The sequence below is a fragment of the Pleurodeles waltl genome, chromosome 5, assembly GCF_031143425.1.
Source record: "Pleurodeles waltl isolate 20211129_DDA chromosome 5, aPleWal1.hap1.20221129, whole genome shotgun sequence".
In the NCBI taxonomy this organism is placed as follows: Eukaryota; Metazoa; Chordata; class Amphibia; order Caudata; family Salamandridae; genus Pleurodeles; species Pleurodeles waltl.
The window spans coordinates 1,411,062,078-1,411,075,882 of record NC_090444.1 but is presented as its reverse complement, the minus strand read 5'-3'; the positions used below and the strand labels follow the sequence as shown (position 1 = coordinate 1,411,075,882).

Here is a 13,805-nt window from a genome sequence, read left to right as displayed (position 1 = left end):
ACCGTAGCTCACAGAAGATCAGGAGACCGAGCTTGATAGTACCATTCGAATAGAGGGGGTCATATCTGCCGTAGCCTGACAAAACCTCCTCAAATCACCAGGCCCAGATGGGTTTCCATGGCTGTTCTATCAGACTTTCTACAGAAGGCTGTCTCCGATCTTGACCCAGCTACACAATTTGATAGCCAGACCGTCCACAGCTCCACCCTCGATGATGGAAGCCTCTATAACTGTCATCCATAAGCCCAGTAAAGACAAAAAACTGTGTGAGTCCTATCGACCCATTTCACTCATTAACATTGATTCTAAGCTCTTTAAGAGCATTGTGGCAGTCCACCTGAATCTACTGATGCCTGGCTTGATAATACCAGACCTGACAGGCTTTGTCTCGCACCAGCAGTGTAGCAATGACCCCAAGAGTCTTCTAACTCACTGATAAAGCAAGACGCTCCTAACGAGACATCATGCTCATGGCCATTGACACTGAAAAGGCCTTCAACCATGCCCACTGACCCTGTTTAGTGGCAACCCCCACCAGCTTTGGTTTTGGGGAGCAGTTTCATACCTGGATCCCGAGTAATTACAGCCACATGAGGGTAACTGTCTGGGTCAATGGCCATAATCCACTCCCTTCTCCATATGAAGAGGAACTTGCCAAAGATACCCTTTTTGCCATTTTTGTTTGCGCTCTACTTGGAGCCATTCACCCAAAGTGTGTAAGATAACCTGAATATAACAGGGGTTTGTTTTGCCAGGGTCATCCATACCATCAGCCTTTATGCCAACAATGTTATTGTGGCCCTGGACAACACCCTTGATGCCCTCCTGGTGTTTCTGGAGGAGGTGGGGTTGTTCGGATGCACAGCTGGTTTCCAGATAAACATCTATAAATCCCAGGCCCTAAACATCACAGTCCCTCTTCAAACGGAAATGCAGTTGTCTCATAGATTTCCGATACAGTAGACCTCAACATCCATCCCATACCTAGGGATACAGTTAGCTACGATAATTACAGGCATTGCATCCCTCAACTATCAGACACTCATTGGACAAGTCACCAAAGATCTTGCACAATAGCAATTGTACCACCTCACCTTGCTTGGCTGTATAGGGGCAATAAAGATGATCGCCCTTCCGCACATCTTTTCTTTTTCAGGATCTCCTGACTGAACCACCTGCTGGAATGATCTGCTCATTCCAGGCATTAATATGCCACTTCGTTTGGATGTCCCGGATGAGCCAAGACGGAAGCTACTGGCCCCCGGCTGAAGGAGATCGGGGGATCCTGCATCCACTACTACCAGGTCACCTAACTCTGCTATTTAGTGGAATGGTCATAACCAAAGTCAGAGAAACACTGGCTCTTTATGCACCGCGTATTCGCGGGCACTTACTTGTGGAAGGCCCAGTTTTTAAAAGGTCTCAATGGTCTCAACGTGTGTGGGATCTCGACTCCTCTCTGGTTACACGCAAAGGCTTATGTACATTCCCATCCCTTCTGACTCCAATTATGGGCAATGTGGACTTCATGCCAGGCCTTGATCAAGCCACGTTCCATCTATGGCAGAGAGTCATCTGTCAACCCATAGGCCATTTTTTTGACAAAGGTGGCCCCCTTGCCTCTATTACCAGTGGATGGAATATTCACTCACTGAGACAGACTGACTGCACTACCTGCAGGTCCGACACTGGCTCTCGCACCCTCTATAGCGCGCACAAGCTCAAAACCCCTTGACAGCTTTTGAGAAGTGGCTGGTAACAAAAACTGCAGACAAATATATGGTCATGGAACTATATAATAATCTGTTATGCGCCTCTCCATCTCCCCAAACCCCAGGGCAGAAACTCTGGTAACTCGAATTTGGCAAGCAGCTAACTCTTAAAGCATGGACCAATATATATTACAGGGCTTGCCATACTGCACGCAATATGGCTAGCATCAAGATGGCAACAAAGATCGCTACTTAATGGTATCCTACACCGTCTCGCTTACACAAGAGTAAGCCTGCACGCAGCATGGACTGCTGGCGGCGCTGTGGATCCTCTAGCATGCCAATCCACATACTCTGGGATTGCCCTAAATTGATGCCATTCTAGAATGCAGTCCTCAATGACAGATGCATACCTGGACATGCAACTGCCCTGATTCCCAGCTTACATGATCCTAGGCCTCCCCAACACACTTACCTACCCACTCAAGTCCCGTACAGAGTGCCAAATCAGACTGGCCCTAGGAGCAGCTCCCCAGACTATCCTTGCTCACACGGGCTGTGACGCACTCCTGACAGATTTAGTCTGGCTCCATCATCTGAGGCACATCCTAGATGGAAAAGTTTACTCTCATACTGACATTGCAGGGGGACCCATTTAGGGAACTCTGGAGACCTTTCATCTGTCTACTGCCCATAAAATGTCGGGAACTGACATGTCCCAAATACTTGCATTTGCCCTTCTTAACCAATATGGGCCCTCCTGCTCTGACTGGGAATCTCACCATGGTGGATAGTACACATACCAACCAAGCATCCTCTTATAACCCAAAGACAGTAAGTATTCTAGGGGTAGGGGTGGGGTTGGGAGTAAGGCGATTGTTGAAATTTTGTTGCACTGTGCTTTTATGACTCTATTCGTAAGCGCTGCAATGCTTGATGCTCTTGTCTCGCAGTTTGTTTGTGATAAAAACAGATTTGCACCATAAAATACATTAGCAGGCATTGGAACAACATGAGTAATAATGACAGGTTTAGTGGACTCTGATCAGATACTGCCACTCGAAGGCTGCATACAACAGAAGGCTAGCATTTAGTATGTCTTAACATGCTGCAATGCTGGAAGAGACATTTGCACATATGACCTACAGGGATGAGACTGCTTCCAGAAAAGGGCTTTATCAACAGTCCATTGTGCTAAATCAACAGTTCTTCACAGGTTTGAAAGGAACAAACCTGTGAACTACATGCACTGTGCAAAAGTAAGATAACTTAAGAGAAGCTTGGGTTACTTATGCCCTTCAGCCAACACCAGCATATTTGCTGCAAAACAGGCCTCAGTTCAAAGATTCTGCTGTGGCGTACTTCTGCATTGTAGGATTAAGCCATGAGCACTAAAAGAGCATGTAAACCTTACTGATTGCAAAATTTTTGTGGATCTGGCTCCAAAGGCTTTTTTGGGAATCATCGGACACATCAGGACCATAAGATCCATGGGAGATCTGCTGATTCTGAATTTGTTACCCAGACCCTCCCTGCTTTCAATAGGTGAAGTGTCCGGGTAAAACTGTTTGAAATGAAAAATACTGATTCATACGTGTTCCCCAAAATCCTGTAAACAGCAGTAGCCCCTCATAGGGGAAATACCAATAGTCAATCTATTGGTAGTTCAGGAGATAGGGCATTACTGGCACACTTGTAATGGACACCTAAGTAAACTTGGGAGACTGTAGCTGGATTTGTTAGTTGGGACCCTCAAAGTGTACGTTAACTGAATAATGTTATGCAAAAGATAGCCCATCAGAACCAATCTAAATAAACTGATGTGTTGATTTCTGTTTTCTAATTATATACATTGTCATGTACACATTAAATGTGGCTGCAGCAGTTTAACTCTGTCTTCCTACTTGAGCCCGATCTGGCTGTCTGCACCAACCATAATCTTCATTGGGTCATTAAACAGGAGAAGTACCTCTGAAGCGTCTCTCCTCTCTTCACCAGTACATCATATCTCTGAATGGACAATGTGGTGAGGTTGAAGATTTTTCTGCAATTTATAATGCAACAGTATGGGCAGAACTATGAGTGTTCGTGGGAAATGCTTAATATGTTGGGGATAATGTTCACTCACCAGATTCACGAAAGTCCGCTCCCGTGAAATGCAGGAGGAAGTGGAATATTCTGATCTAATGGAATGTTAGCCATGTATTTGAGGATAAATAAAACGGGCCCCAGGAAAATGGGTCAAATATTTTGCACATTGTACATATTTCAGCCTACAATATTGACAAAAGCACAAATTAAACTGCAGAGAAAACTTCATTATGGGTCCCCTTCCTGAAGGGGAGTGGTTAATACTTTAGTTCCATAAACCATTGAACAATCACATTACCTTGGTTAAAGAAAAATACACACTGACCTGTGATTCTGTAATCCTGTCTCCGTATGCACCTTTTTCGACCACTCTTAGTCCAACTAACGACCCAGGCTCAGTTACAGAGATGCTCAGTGACACATTTTCAGCTGGTTTTGCCTGTGCTTTACTCCAGGATAAAGCAACCTAGGGAATAAAATACATAATTAAATATACTTGTCATCGCATATCAGCTCACAGAATGTCATCATTGATCAAATTAATTTTTTTTCAACAAATTGGGCATTCCCTTTTGATGCACAGTAAGCAGCTGCCACTTTCCAGTTATCTCAGATTACATTCACCTGTACATTGCTTGAATGTTTCTATTACATTGCTCACTAACTTCTCAATACCATGATTCAGGACTTTGATTTTCATAAAGACAGGTCTTTCCAGAAAATCTCAGACAGGGCACAACAGATTACCCATACTTCAATTCTTGCTATCTGACAGAAAAAAAGATGTAGAAATGTACATAGAGTGCCAAATGTACGAAGGCCTAACGGTCGCAGTTACCGACTCGCAAAATAGGGATTTGCAACTCGTAAATAGAAAGGTCCGTCCCAAGGGTGTCCCTTACTAGTAGCGAGTCGCATGGGGAAGTATGCAGTTACCTACAATTTTAAATTGGTGGTAACCTATTTGCAGGACCCCTTCCCCTCTATGAATAGATGCAAAAATATTCCTTTAACCCCTTCGGTGCCAGGCCTTTTCCCCCTCAGGTGCTAGGCCTTTTTTTGGCTATTTGGAGCAGTTCGCGCTTAGGCCCTCATAACATTTTGTCCACATAAGCTACCCACGCCAAATTTGGGTCCTTTTTTTCCACCATCCTAGGGATTCTAGAGATACCCAGAGTTTGTGGCTTGCCCTGGAGGAGACCAAGAAATTAGCCAAAATACAGCTAAACTGTAGTTGTTTTTTTTTTAAATGGGAAAAAGGGCTGCAGAAGAAGGCTTGTGTTTTTTTCTCTGAAAATGGCATCAACAAAGTGTTTACAGTGCAAAAATCACCATCTTCCCACTTTCCAGGAACAGGCAAACTTTTCAACAAAATGTTGGCATTTTACTGTGCCATACCCTATTTTTACTATTTTTTGTGCTTTTAGCCTCCTTCAAGTTAGTGACAGAAATGGGTGTGAAACTAATGCTGGATCCCCGAACGCTAAACATTTCTGAAAAGAAGACAAAATTGTGAATTCACCAAGGGGTCATTTGTGTAGATCCGACAAGGTTTTCCTACAGAAAATAACAGCTGAAATAAAAAATATTGAAATTGAGGTAAAAAAACATAAATTTTTCTCCACGTTTTACTCTGTAACTTTTTCCTGTTATATCTGATTTTTGAAAGCAATATACTGTTACGTCTGCTGGACTCTTATGGTTGCGGTGATATATAGGGCTTGTAGGTTCATCAAGAACCCTAGGTACCCAGAGCCAATAAAGGAGCTGCACCTTGCAATGGGTTTTCATTCTATATCGGGTATACAGCAATTCATTTGCTGAAATATAAAGAGTGAAAAATAGGTATCAAGGAAACCTTTGTATTTCCAAAATGGGCACAAGATAACGTGTTGAGAAGCAATGGCTATTTGCACATCTCTGAATTCCGGGGTCTCCATATTAGCATGTGAATTACAGTGAATTTCTCAAACAGATGTCTTTTTTACACACTGTCTTACATTTGGAAGGAAAATAATTTGAGAAAAACAAGGGGCAATAACACTTGTTCTTCTATTCTGTGTTCCCCCAAGTCTCCCGATAAAAATGGTACCTCACTTGTATGGGTAGGCCTAGTGCCTGCGACAGGAATCGAAACATAGACACAACACATTTTTACATTGAAATCTGGCGTGTTTTTTGGAAAGGGCCTAGCTGTGGATTTTGGCCTATAGCTTAGCCGGCACCTAGGGAAACCTACCAAACCTGTGCATTTTTGAAAACTAGACACCTAGGGGAATATAGGATGGGGTGACTTGTGGGGCTCTCACCAGGTTCTGTTACCCAGAATCCTCTGCAAACCTCAACATTTGGCCCAAAAAACACTTTTTCCTCACATTTTGGTGACAGAAAGTTCTGGAATCTGAGAAGAGCCACAAATGTCCTTCCACCCAGTATTCCCCCAAGTCTTCCGATAAAAATGGTACCTCATTTGTGTGGGTAGGCCTAGTGCTCGCGACAGGAAATGCCACAAAACACTACATGGACTCATGACATTTTCCCAAAGAAAACAGAAGTGTTTTTTGCAAAATGCCAAGCTGTGGATCTGGCCTCTAGCTCAGCCGAGACCTAGGGAAACCTACTGAACCTGTGCATTTTTTAAAACTAGATACCTAAGGGAATCCAAGATGGGTGACTTGTGGGGCTCTAAACATGTTATGTTGCACAGAATCCTTTGCAAACCTCAAAATGTGGCAAAAAAACACCTTCTACTCACATTTCAATGACAGAAAGTTCTGGAATCTGAGAAGAGCCACAAATTTCCTTCCACCCAGCATTCCCCCACGTCTCCCAATAAAAATGGTGCCTCACTTGTGTGGGTAAGCCTACTGCCCGTGACAGGAAATGCCCCAAAACACAACGTGGACACATCACATTTTCACAAAGAAAGCAGAGCTTTTTTTTGCAAGGTGCCTAGCTGTGGATTTTGGCCTCTGGCTCAGCAGGCACCTAGAGAAACCTACCAAACCTGTGCATTTTCGATAACTAGACACCTAGGGGAATCCAAGATGGAGTGAATTGTGGGGCTCTCACTAGGTTCTGTTACCCAGAATCCTTTGCAAACCTCAAACTTTGGCAATAAAAACACTTTTTCTTCACATTTCAGGGACAGAAAGTTCTGGAATCTAAGAGGAGCCACACATTTCCTTCCATCCAGCATTCACCCAGTCTCCCGATAAAAAGGGTACCTCGCCTGTGTGGGTAGGCCTAGTGCCTGCAAAAGGAAATTACCCAAAACACTATATGGATACATCAAAATTATCAAATACAAAACTACCTGTTTTTGCCGGGGGGACTCCTGAATTTTTGGTCCTGGGCTCAGCAGCCATATAGGGAAACCTACCAAACCCAAACATTTCTGAAAACTAGACACCTGAGGGAGTCCAGGGAGGTGTGACTTGTGTGGATCCGCCAGTGTTTTCTTACCCAGAATCCTCAGCAAACCTCATATTTAGCATTTCTGTGTGGGATCACCACACCATGACAAATTTCCTACTACTCAACGTTCCCCTCAGTCTCCCAGTAAAAATGATACTTCATTTGTGTAGGTAGGCCAAGTGCCTGTGACAGGGAAGAGCCAAAAACATGTCAAAATTGAGGGGGAACCAAAAGCAGGTCCAAAAGGGCAGTTTGAAAAAAAACATTTACAGGCTGACAAGTGGGGCAGAATTGTCATGGGTATAGATGCGACAATGCTGGATGGTAGGAATTTTGTGGATTCCTGCAGATTCCGGAAGGTTCCATCACAAAAATGTGGGAAATATGTTGGAGGTTTGCAGGGCATTGTGGATAAGAAAATGGTGCGTGTTCTGGACTCACTCAGATGTTTAGTTTTCAGATGTGTCTAGGTCTTGTGGATTTTTCTACATGGCAGCGTCCCAAATTCCAAAAAGTGCAACCCTCACCATTCCAAGTGGGTCGATTTTGAGAATTAGACAAGCTCTCATGGCCCAAATGTAAAACCAAAATACAAAATAATCAAATGTCCTCTTGCTTGCTGCTGGGATAAGATGTCTTAGTGTGCGGGGGAAGAGCTGAAAGAGTGTTACCCCCTTCAGTTGGGGTGGCGGCATAACCATGCTCAAATTGGTTGGTAGCCACCACCCCACTATTTTTTTTTTTTTGTTCCCTGGCATCTTTTGGGCTTTCTGCCCCCCTGGGGAGTGGATCAGGGGTAATTGCCCTTTCTGTCCACCTGGGCAGAACAACTTTGTCCCAATTTATTTGGGGTGGGGGTATGGCCATACTCCCACCCTCATTTAAAAAAAAAATTCTTCCCTGGTGTCTGGTGGGGTTGCTGCCCCCCTGGGGGGTGGGGAGGCAGAAGAACCTTACAAACATAGGCCGATCTGCCCCCAAGGGGGACAGAAATGGCCTAAAATAAATTTCCCCCCTAGGGGAGCGATCCTTGACAAAGGGGTCGCTCCCCTCGCGTGAAATTGGTGCAAAAAAAAATCCCTGGTGTATAGTGGTTTCTGACCCCATCGGGGCAGATTGGCCAAAGAAAAATAGGCCAATCTGTCCCCAAGGTGGGCAGAAATGGCCTACAATAATTTTTTACCCCAGGGGAATGACCCTTGCCTAAGGGGTCGCTCCCCACCTGTAAAAAAAAAAAAAAAAAAAAAAAAAAACCCAGGTGCCTAGTGGTTTCTGGCCCCTTTGGGGCAGATCAGCCTAATTAAAATAGGCCAAATGGCCTTAAATACATTTGCCCCCCAGGGGAGAGACCCTTGCCTAAGGGGTTGCTCCCCTTTTTTTAAATTGTTGCAAAAAAAAAAAAAATCTCTGGTATTCAGTGGTTTGTACCCCCTTGGGCGAAGATCGGTCTAATTAACATAGCCTGATCTTTCCACAAGGTGGGCAGAAATGGCTTTAAATTCATTTTCCCCCCAGGGGAGCGACCCTTCCCTAAGGGGTCACTCCCCTTATCAATGTAAACAAACAAAAAAAAATCCCTGGTGTCTAGTGGCTTCCGCCCCCCCTTGGGGGCAGATAGGCTTAATTAATATAGGCTGATCTGCCCCCAGGGGGGCAGAGAAGGCCTAATAAAAAAACTGCCCCTGGGGAGCAACCCTTGTCAAAGGGCTCGCTCCCCTTATGCCACTTTCATTTAAAAAAAAACCCTGGTGTCTAGTGGCTTCTGCCCTGCCTGGGGTCAGATCAGCCTAATTAATATAGGGCAATCTTCCCCCGGGAGGGCAGAAAAAGTCTAATAATGAAATTGCCCCATGGGGAGTGATCCTTGTCTAAGGGGTTGCTCCCCTTATAAACATAAATAAAATAAAAAAACATTCCTGGTGTCTAATGGCTTCCATCAATGTAGGCCGATCTGCCCCCGGGGGGGCAGAAATGGCCTTAGATTAAATGCCACCCTTGGGGAGCAACCCTTGCCCAAGGGGCCCTCCCCTTCTTTGTTTACATAAATTAAACAAAATACCTGGTGTCTGGTGAGCATTCCTGCAGCACGATCACAATGCGATTGTGCTGCAGGAATGCTCAGAGAGACATGAAAAGGGAAGGAAAAGCCTTTCCTTCCCTTTTCATGTCTCTCTGCCTCTCCTGCCCCCGTACCGAGGAGAAACTAATCTGTTTCTCCTCAGATCGCGCTGGAAGCGATGGGAGGCGACCTCTGATGAGGTCAGCGTGCGATCGCGTGCTGACGTCATCAGACTTCACTGGCGGGGGTGGAGGTGGAAGGGGAAGTCATTCCCCTACCATCCCTGCCCATGGGAGGTGGGTGGGAGGCCCACGGGGGAGAGTTAGCGTTACCTGAAAAGTTGCCAACGTCAGCCCTGCAGTGTTTTTGCTGCTGTGCTCTGATTGGCCAGCCTCTGGCAGCCTGGCCAGGCTAACGTAGTGAGGTGTGAAGTGTCATGGTTCCACACAAAGAGATGTGCCTGGGGGAGGAACTCTCCCCTCAGCAGATGGTGAAGCAGGAAGGGGGAGGGCTGCCAAACTGGTCTTCAAAGGCAGAGAAGGACATTTGGAGCAACCCAGCAACACCCTCACATCCTGCAAACCCAGACAATTAGGTGCCCCCCTGATTAGATAAGGGGAGGGCAGGAGAGGGGTGTCTTTAGGATTTTTAGCCACGCCAGTGGGTGGGCTCAGCCAGATATAACCTCCAAAAATCACTCTCAGTCATAATGGATTTTTGAGGAATGTTGCTCCCTGGGATTGATTTTTGCCACACTTCCCAAGAAGTGGTCATCACAGGGGGAATGACCCTGCCCTGATTGGAGAACCAGGACCCCCCTGTTTTTCACCCAGGAGTAAGGATAAAACTGGCAGACCTGCACCCACACCTCAGATCCCTATCAGATTCCAACAAGGAAGAACTATAGGAGAAGAAGAACTGCCCCGCTGGACCCCTGACCTGCACATGGACACTGCACTCTGGAGGACTGCACCAGCTGCACACTTGGGCTTCACCATTGAAAGGACTTTACCTGTCTTCTACTGCTTCAAGAAGGGGCTCCCTGTTTGCTACAGGTTCAAAGGAGCTGCCCAGAGTCCTGTGCATCCAGTCCTGCAAGCAGAGACCAGCTGACCAGCGTCCAGTGGCCATTTGAGGATTCTGAACAGGTACATTCTGGGAATTGTTGTCCCAACTCCCAAGGAGCAACTCAGAGCTTCTGGAACCTTGGATCAAGTTGTGGACACTTCAAGGACACAAAAAGGACCTCTGGAAGAAGATCCAGAAGTTTGGAGACGTTTGGAGCAACTCCATAAGTTGAAGAGGTGCATTGTGGGAGTTGTAGTCCCGGACCCCAAGAGGCACCCCAGAGCCTCTGAATTCTTGGCTGGTGCTGTCGACCACTTTCCTGAATCAAACACTACTGAAAGTAAGTGTGACAGTGTTACCTTGTGGGTGGCCTGAACTCTGGACTTCGTTCCTTTCCAGTGTGACCTTTTTTAACCATTTGAGCGTTAGCTGCTTCTATGCGCTAGAAAGCATAAATTCTTTAAAAAATCATATCTCTGGTTCCCCTTATCCGATTTTATTTGTTTTGGTGTCATTTTAAAGATCAAAATATAATCTAGTTTTATAAATTGATTTTGGATTTTTAAACAGTTTCCTGTGTTTTATTTAATTACTGTTTTGTGATATTTGAATGCTTTACACTCCGTCTCCTAAATTAAGCCTTGTCGCTTGTTGCCAAGCTACCAAGGGTTGAGCTGGGTTTAATTTACTGAGACCTAACTGGACCTAAGTGGAGGTTAGTGGCCTACTGCTAAGTGTAGGTACTTACCTGCCTATACCAATAACCCATTTTCCAACAACTACCTTTTCACATCAGACAAAGCATCCGGCCCACCCTTCACTGGTTGGACCAAGACCAATGGACCAAAACCCTCAACACCCACCTCCTGCACTCCTCACACCAGGCACCCAGCACTACCTCAGACATCAACAGAGACATCAAAAACTCCTGGATAGCCAACTGCACAGACCTCGTCACCCCCATCAAAACTTCCAAACCCAACGGACCCTCCAAGCAAGGAAACCAGTACACAAAGATCTGAGCATCGCAAAACACAATTGCAAACAAACAACTAGAGAGGAGAGGCGCAGCTCCAAACTCCCCAATGACCAAGCAGCCTTCAAAAAAACAAACAACCATCACCACAAACTCCTAAAAAAGCCAGGAAGCAGGCTCAGCCAACCGCATACATGCCAGCGGCAATTACAGCAAAGAACTCTTCAACATTATCAAGGAGTCTGCCAACCAAGCAGCATGAGAGAACACCATACTCCCTACACAAGAGCTATGTGATTCCCTTGCCACCTACGTCCACAACGAAATCTCTACCATCTATAAAAACTTTGCACCACAGCCCACCACAGCAGACACCATCATCCTTCTCAACTGCTCTGATTCCACCTCAAATAATAAGCTTTATAAATGGAATTAGCTCACCACACAGAACACCACAGACATCATGAAGACCTTCAACTCAGGATCACCCACTGACCTGTGCCCGCATCACATATTCAACCTTGGCATCAACAGCATTGGCAGCAGGCTCACAGACATCCTCAACTCATCCATCAACTCAGCCACCTACCCAGACGACTGGAAACACAGGCGAGTCAAACCCCTCCTCAAGAAACCCTCTGCCAACCCCAATGACCTCAAAAACAACCGGCCAATCTCCCTGCTCCCCTTCCCAGCAAAAGTAATTGAGAAGGCCATCAACCAGCAATTGACCAATCACCTAAATGACAACAACCTCTTGGATCTATCTCAGTCTAGGTTCAGCTCCATACACACCACGGAGACTGCTCCGCTCACAGCAACGGACGACATTACAACCCTCCTAGACCATCCCATTGTTTAACTCCGGACAGACAGTCTCCCTCCCACCATTCACATCACAACTGAAGCCCATCATTTGTGGAGTCTCAAAGGAGTCTCTCTCTTCTCCACCCTCTTCAAGACCTACATGACCCCCGTGGCCAGCATCATATGAGACCATGGACTAAACATCATCGCCTATGCAGACGACATGCAGCTGATCATCTCACTATCCAAAGGCCATGCCTTGGCAAAGGCCAACTTCCACCTCTCCATGACCAACATTGCTAACTGGATGAAGGACAACTGCTTCAAATTGAACACCCACAAAACTGAAGTCCTACTGTTCGGCAGCACCCCCTCACTGTGGGACGACTCCTGGTGGCTCCTGGACCAAGGCCCTACCTGCACAGACAGAACATGCCCGTAACCTTGAAGTCAACATCAATAATACATTAAAAATGAAGAACCAAGTCAATGGAGTATCTATCTCCTGCTTCCTCACCTCTAGTTTCTACATAAGTTATTGATGTGGCTCCCCACCGTCACCAGGTGCTCTGCCGCACAAGCACACGTCACCAACTGCCTCAACTTTGGAAATGTTCCCTACACCGGACTCACCACACACCTCACAAAATGGCTCCAAATCATCTAGAACACAGCAGACAGGTTCATCCTTGACCTCACAAGGTGGACCTACGTATCCTTACACCTCAGGAATCTGCACTGGCTTCCCGTACACAAATGATGCCAATTCAGGCTGCTGGCACCTACAGTGCCCTACATAACCAAGGACCGGCCTGCCTTAGCCACCGACTGAACTTCCGCCACCCCCAGGACACCTGTCCTCCACCTCTAACTCACCCACACACCCTGCATTTGCAGGAGCGACTATGGAGGACGAGCCTTTTCCTACCTGGTAGCAAGATTCTGGAACAGTCTCCCTCCATCCAGGACTTCAAAAAGCAGCCCAAGACCTGGTTCTTCGACTGAGCTTTGTCTGAGACCTACGCAGTAGGCATGGCACCTGGATACCCTGATGGCTGATAAGTATGCTATACAAATTCATGATTGATTGTTTGATTGAAATTCATGATTGATTGAGTCTGGCACTTAGTGTATGTGCCAGCCTAATGTTGGGCTAAGACACAGCTTACCTTATAACAGCCTTGGCCTGATGATTTTTCAGGCCATCCTGGTGACACCCATAATGATGCACTGCAAGCATCATTTAGTAAGGTAGCAGAACGTGCAAACTCACACAGTGCGACCGTGTGACACTCTATATCAGCTCCCATCACACTGTTACCCGGTGAGGAGCTGATATCACACAATGGGAGGCAGAAAGAGCTGAAAAGTACTGTAAACAGTGGTTTTCAGCTCGTTTTCAGAAGCTTTAAACGACAGACACCTATTACTTGGTGTGAAAACACCCCAGCACATCAGCAGCAGCCTCATCAAGCTTTGTTTTTGGAGGAGGGATTTGGGGGTGGGGTGAGGGAAAAACTGCTACTTACATACTTCTCAGCACAAGGCCCACCCACTCCAAGGCCCAACCCCCACCTCACAATGTGAGATTTTTATTCAGTAAGGCAGGTCTGAGGAAGCCCTAGCCCTACTGTACCTGGGGCTACCTGTCAATTTGAAAGGGACATCTAGGAGG

General features: G+C 46.1%; 1 protein-coding gene across 1 annotated transcript in view; it reads right to left on the bottom strand.

Moving 5' to 3' along the window:
* LOC138296504 (CD109 antigen-like) overlaps window positions 1-13,805 on the bottom strand; it is a 363,929-nt gene that overhangs the window by 137,230 nt on the left and 212,894 nt on the right. The window contains exon 15 of the mRNA XM_069235675.1: window positions 4,129-4,269. Within this exon, the coding sequence (XP_069091776.1) occupies window positions 4,129-4,269 (141 nt within the window). The remainder of the gene's footprint in view (window positions 1-4,128; window positions 4,270-13,805) is intronic.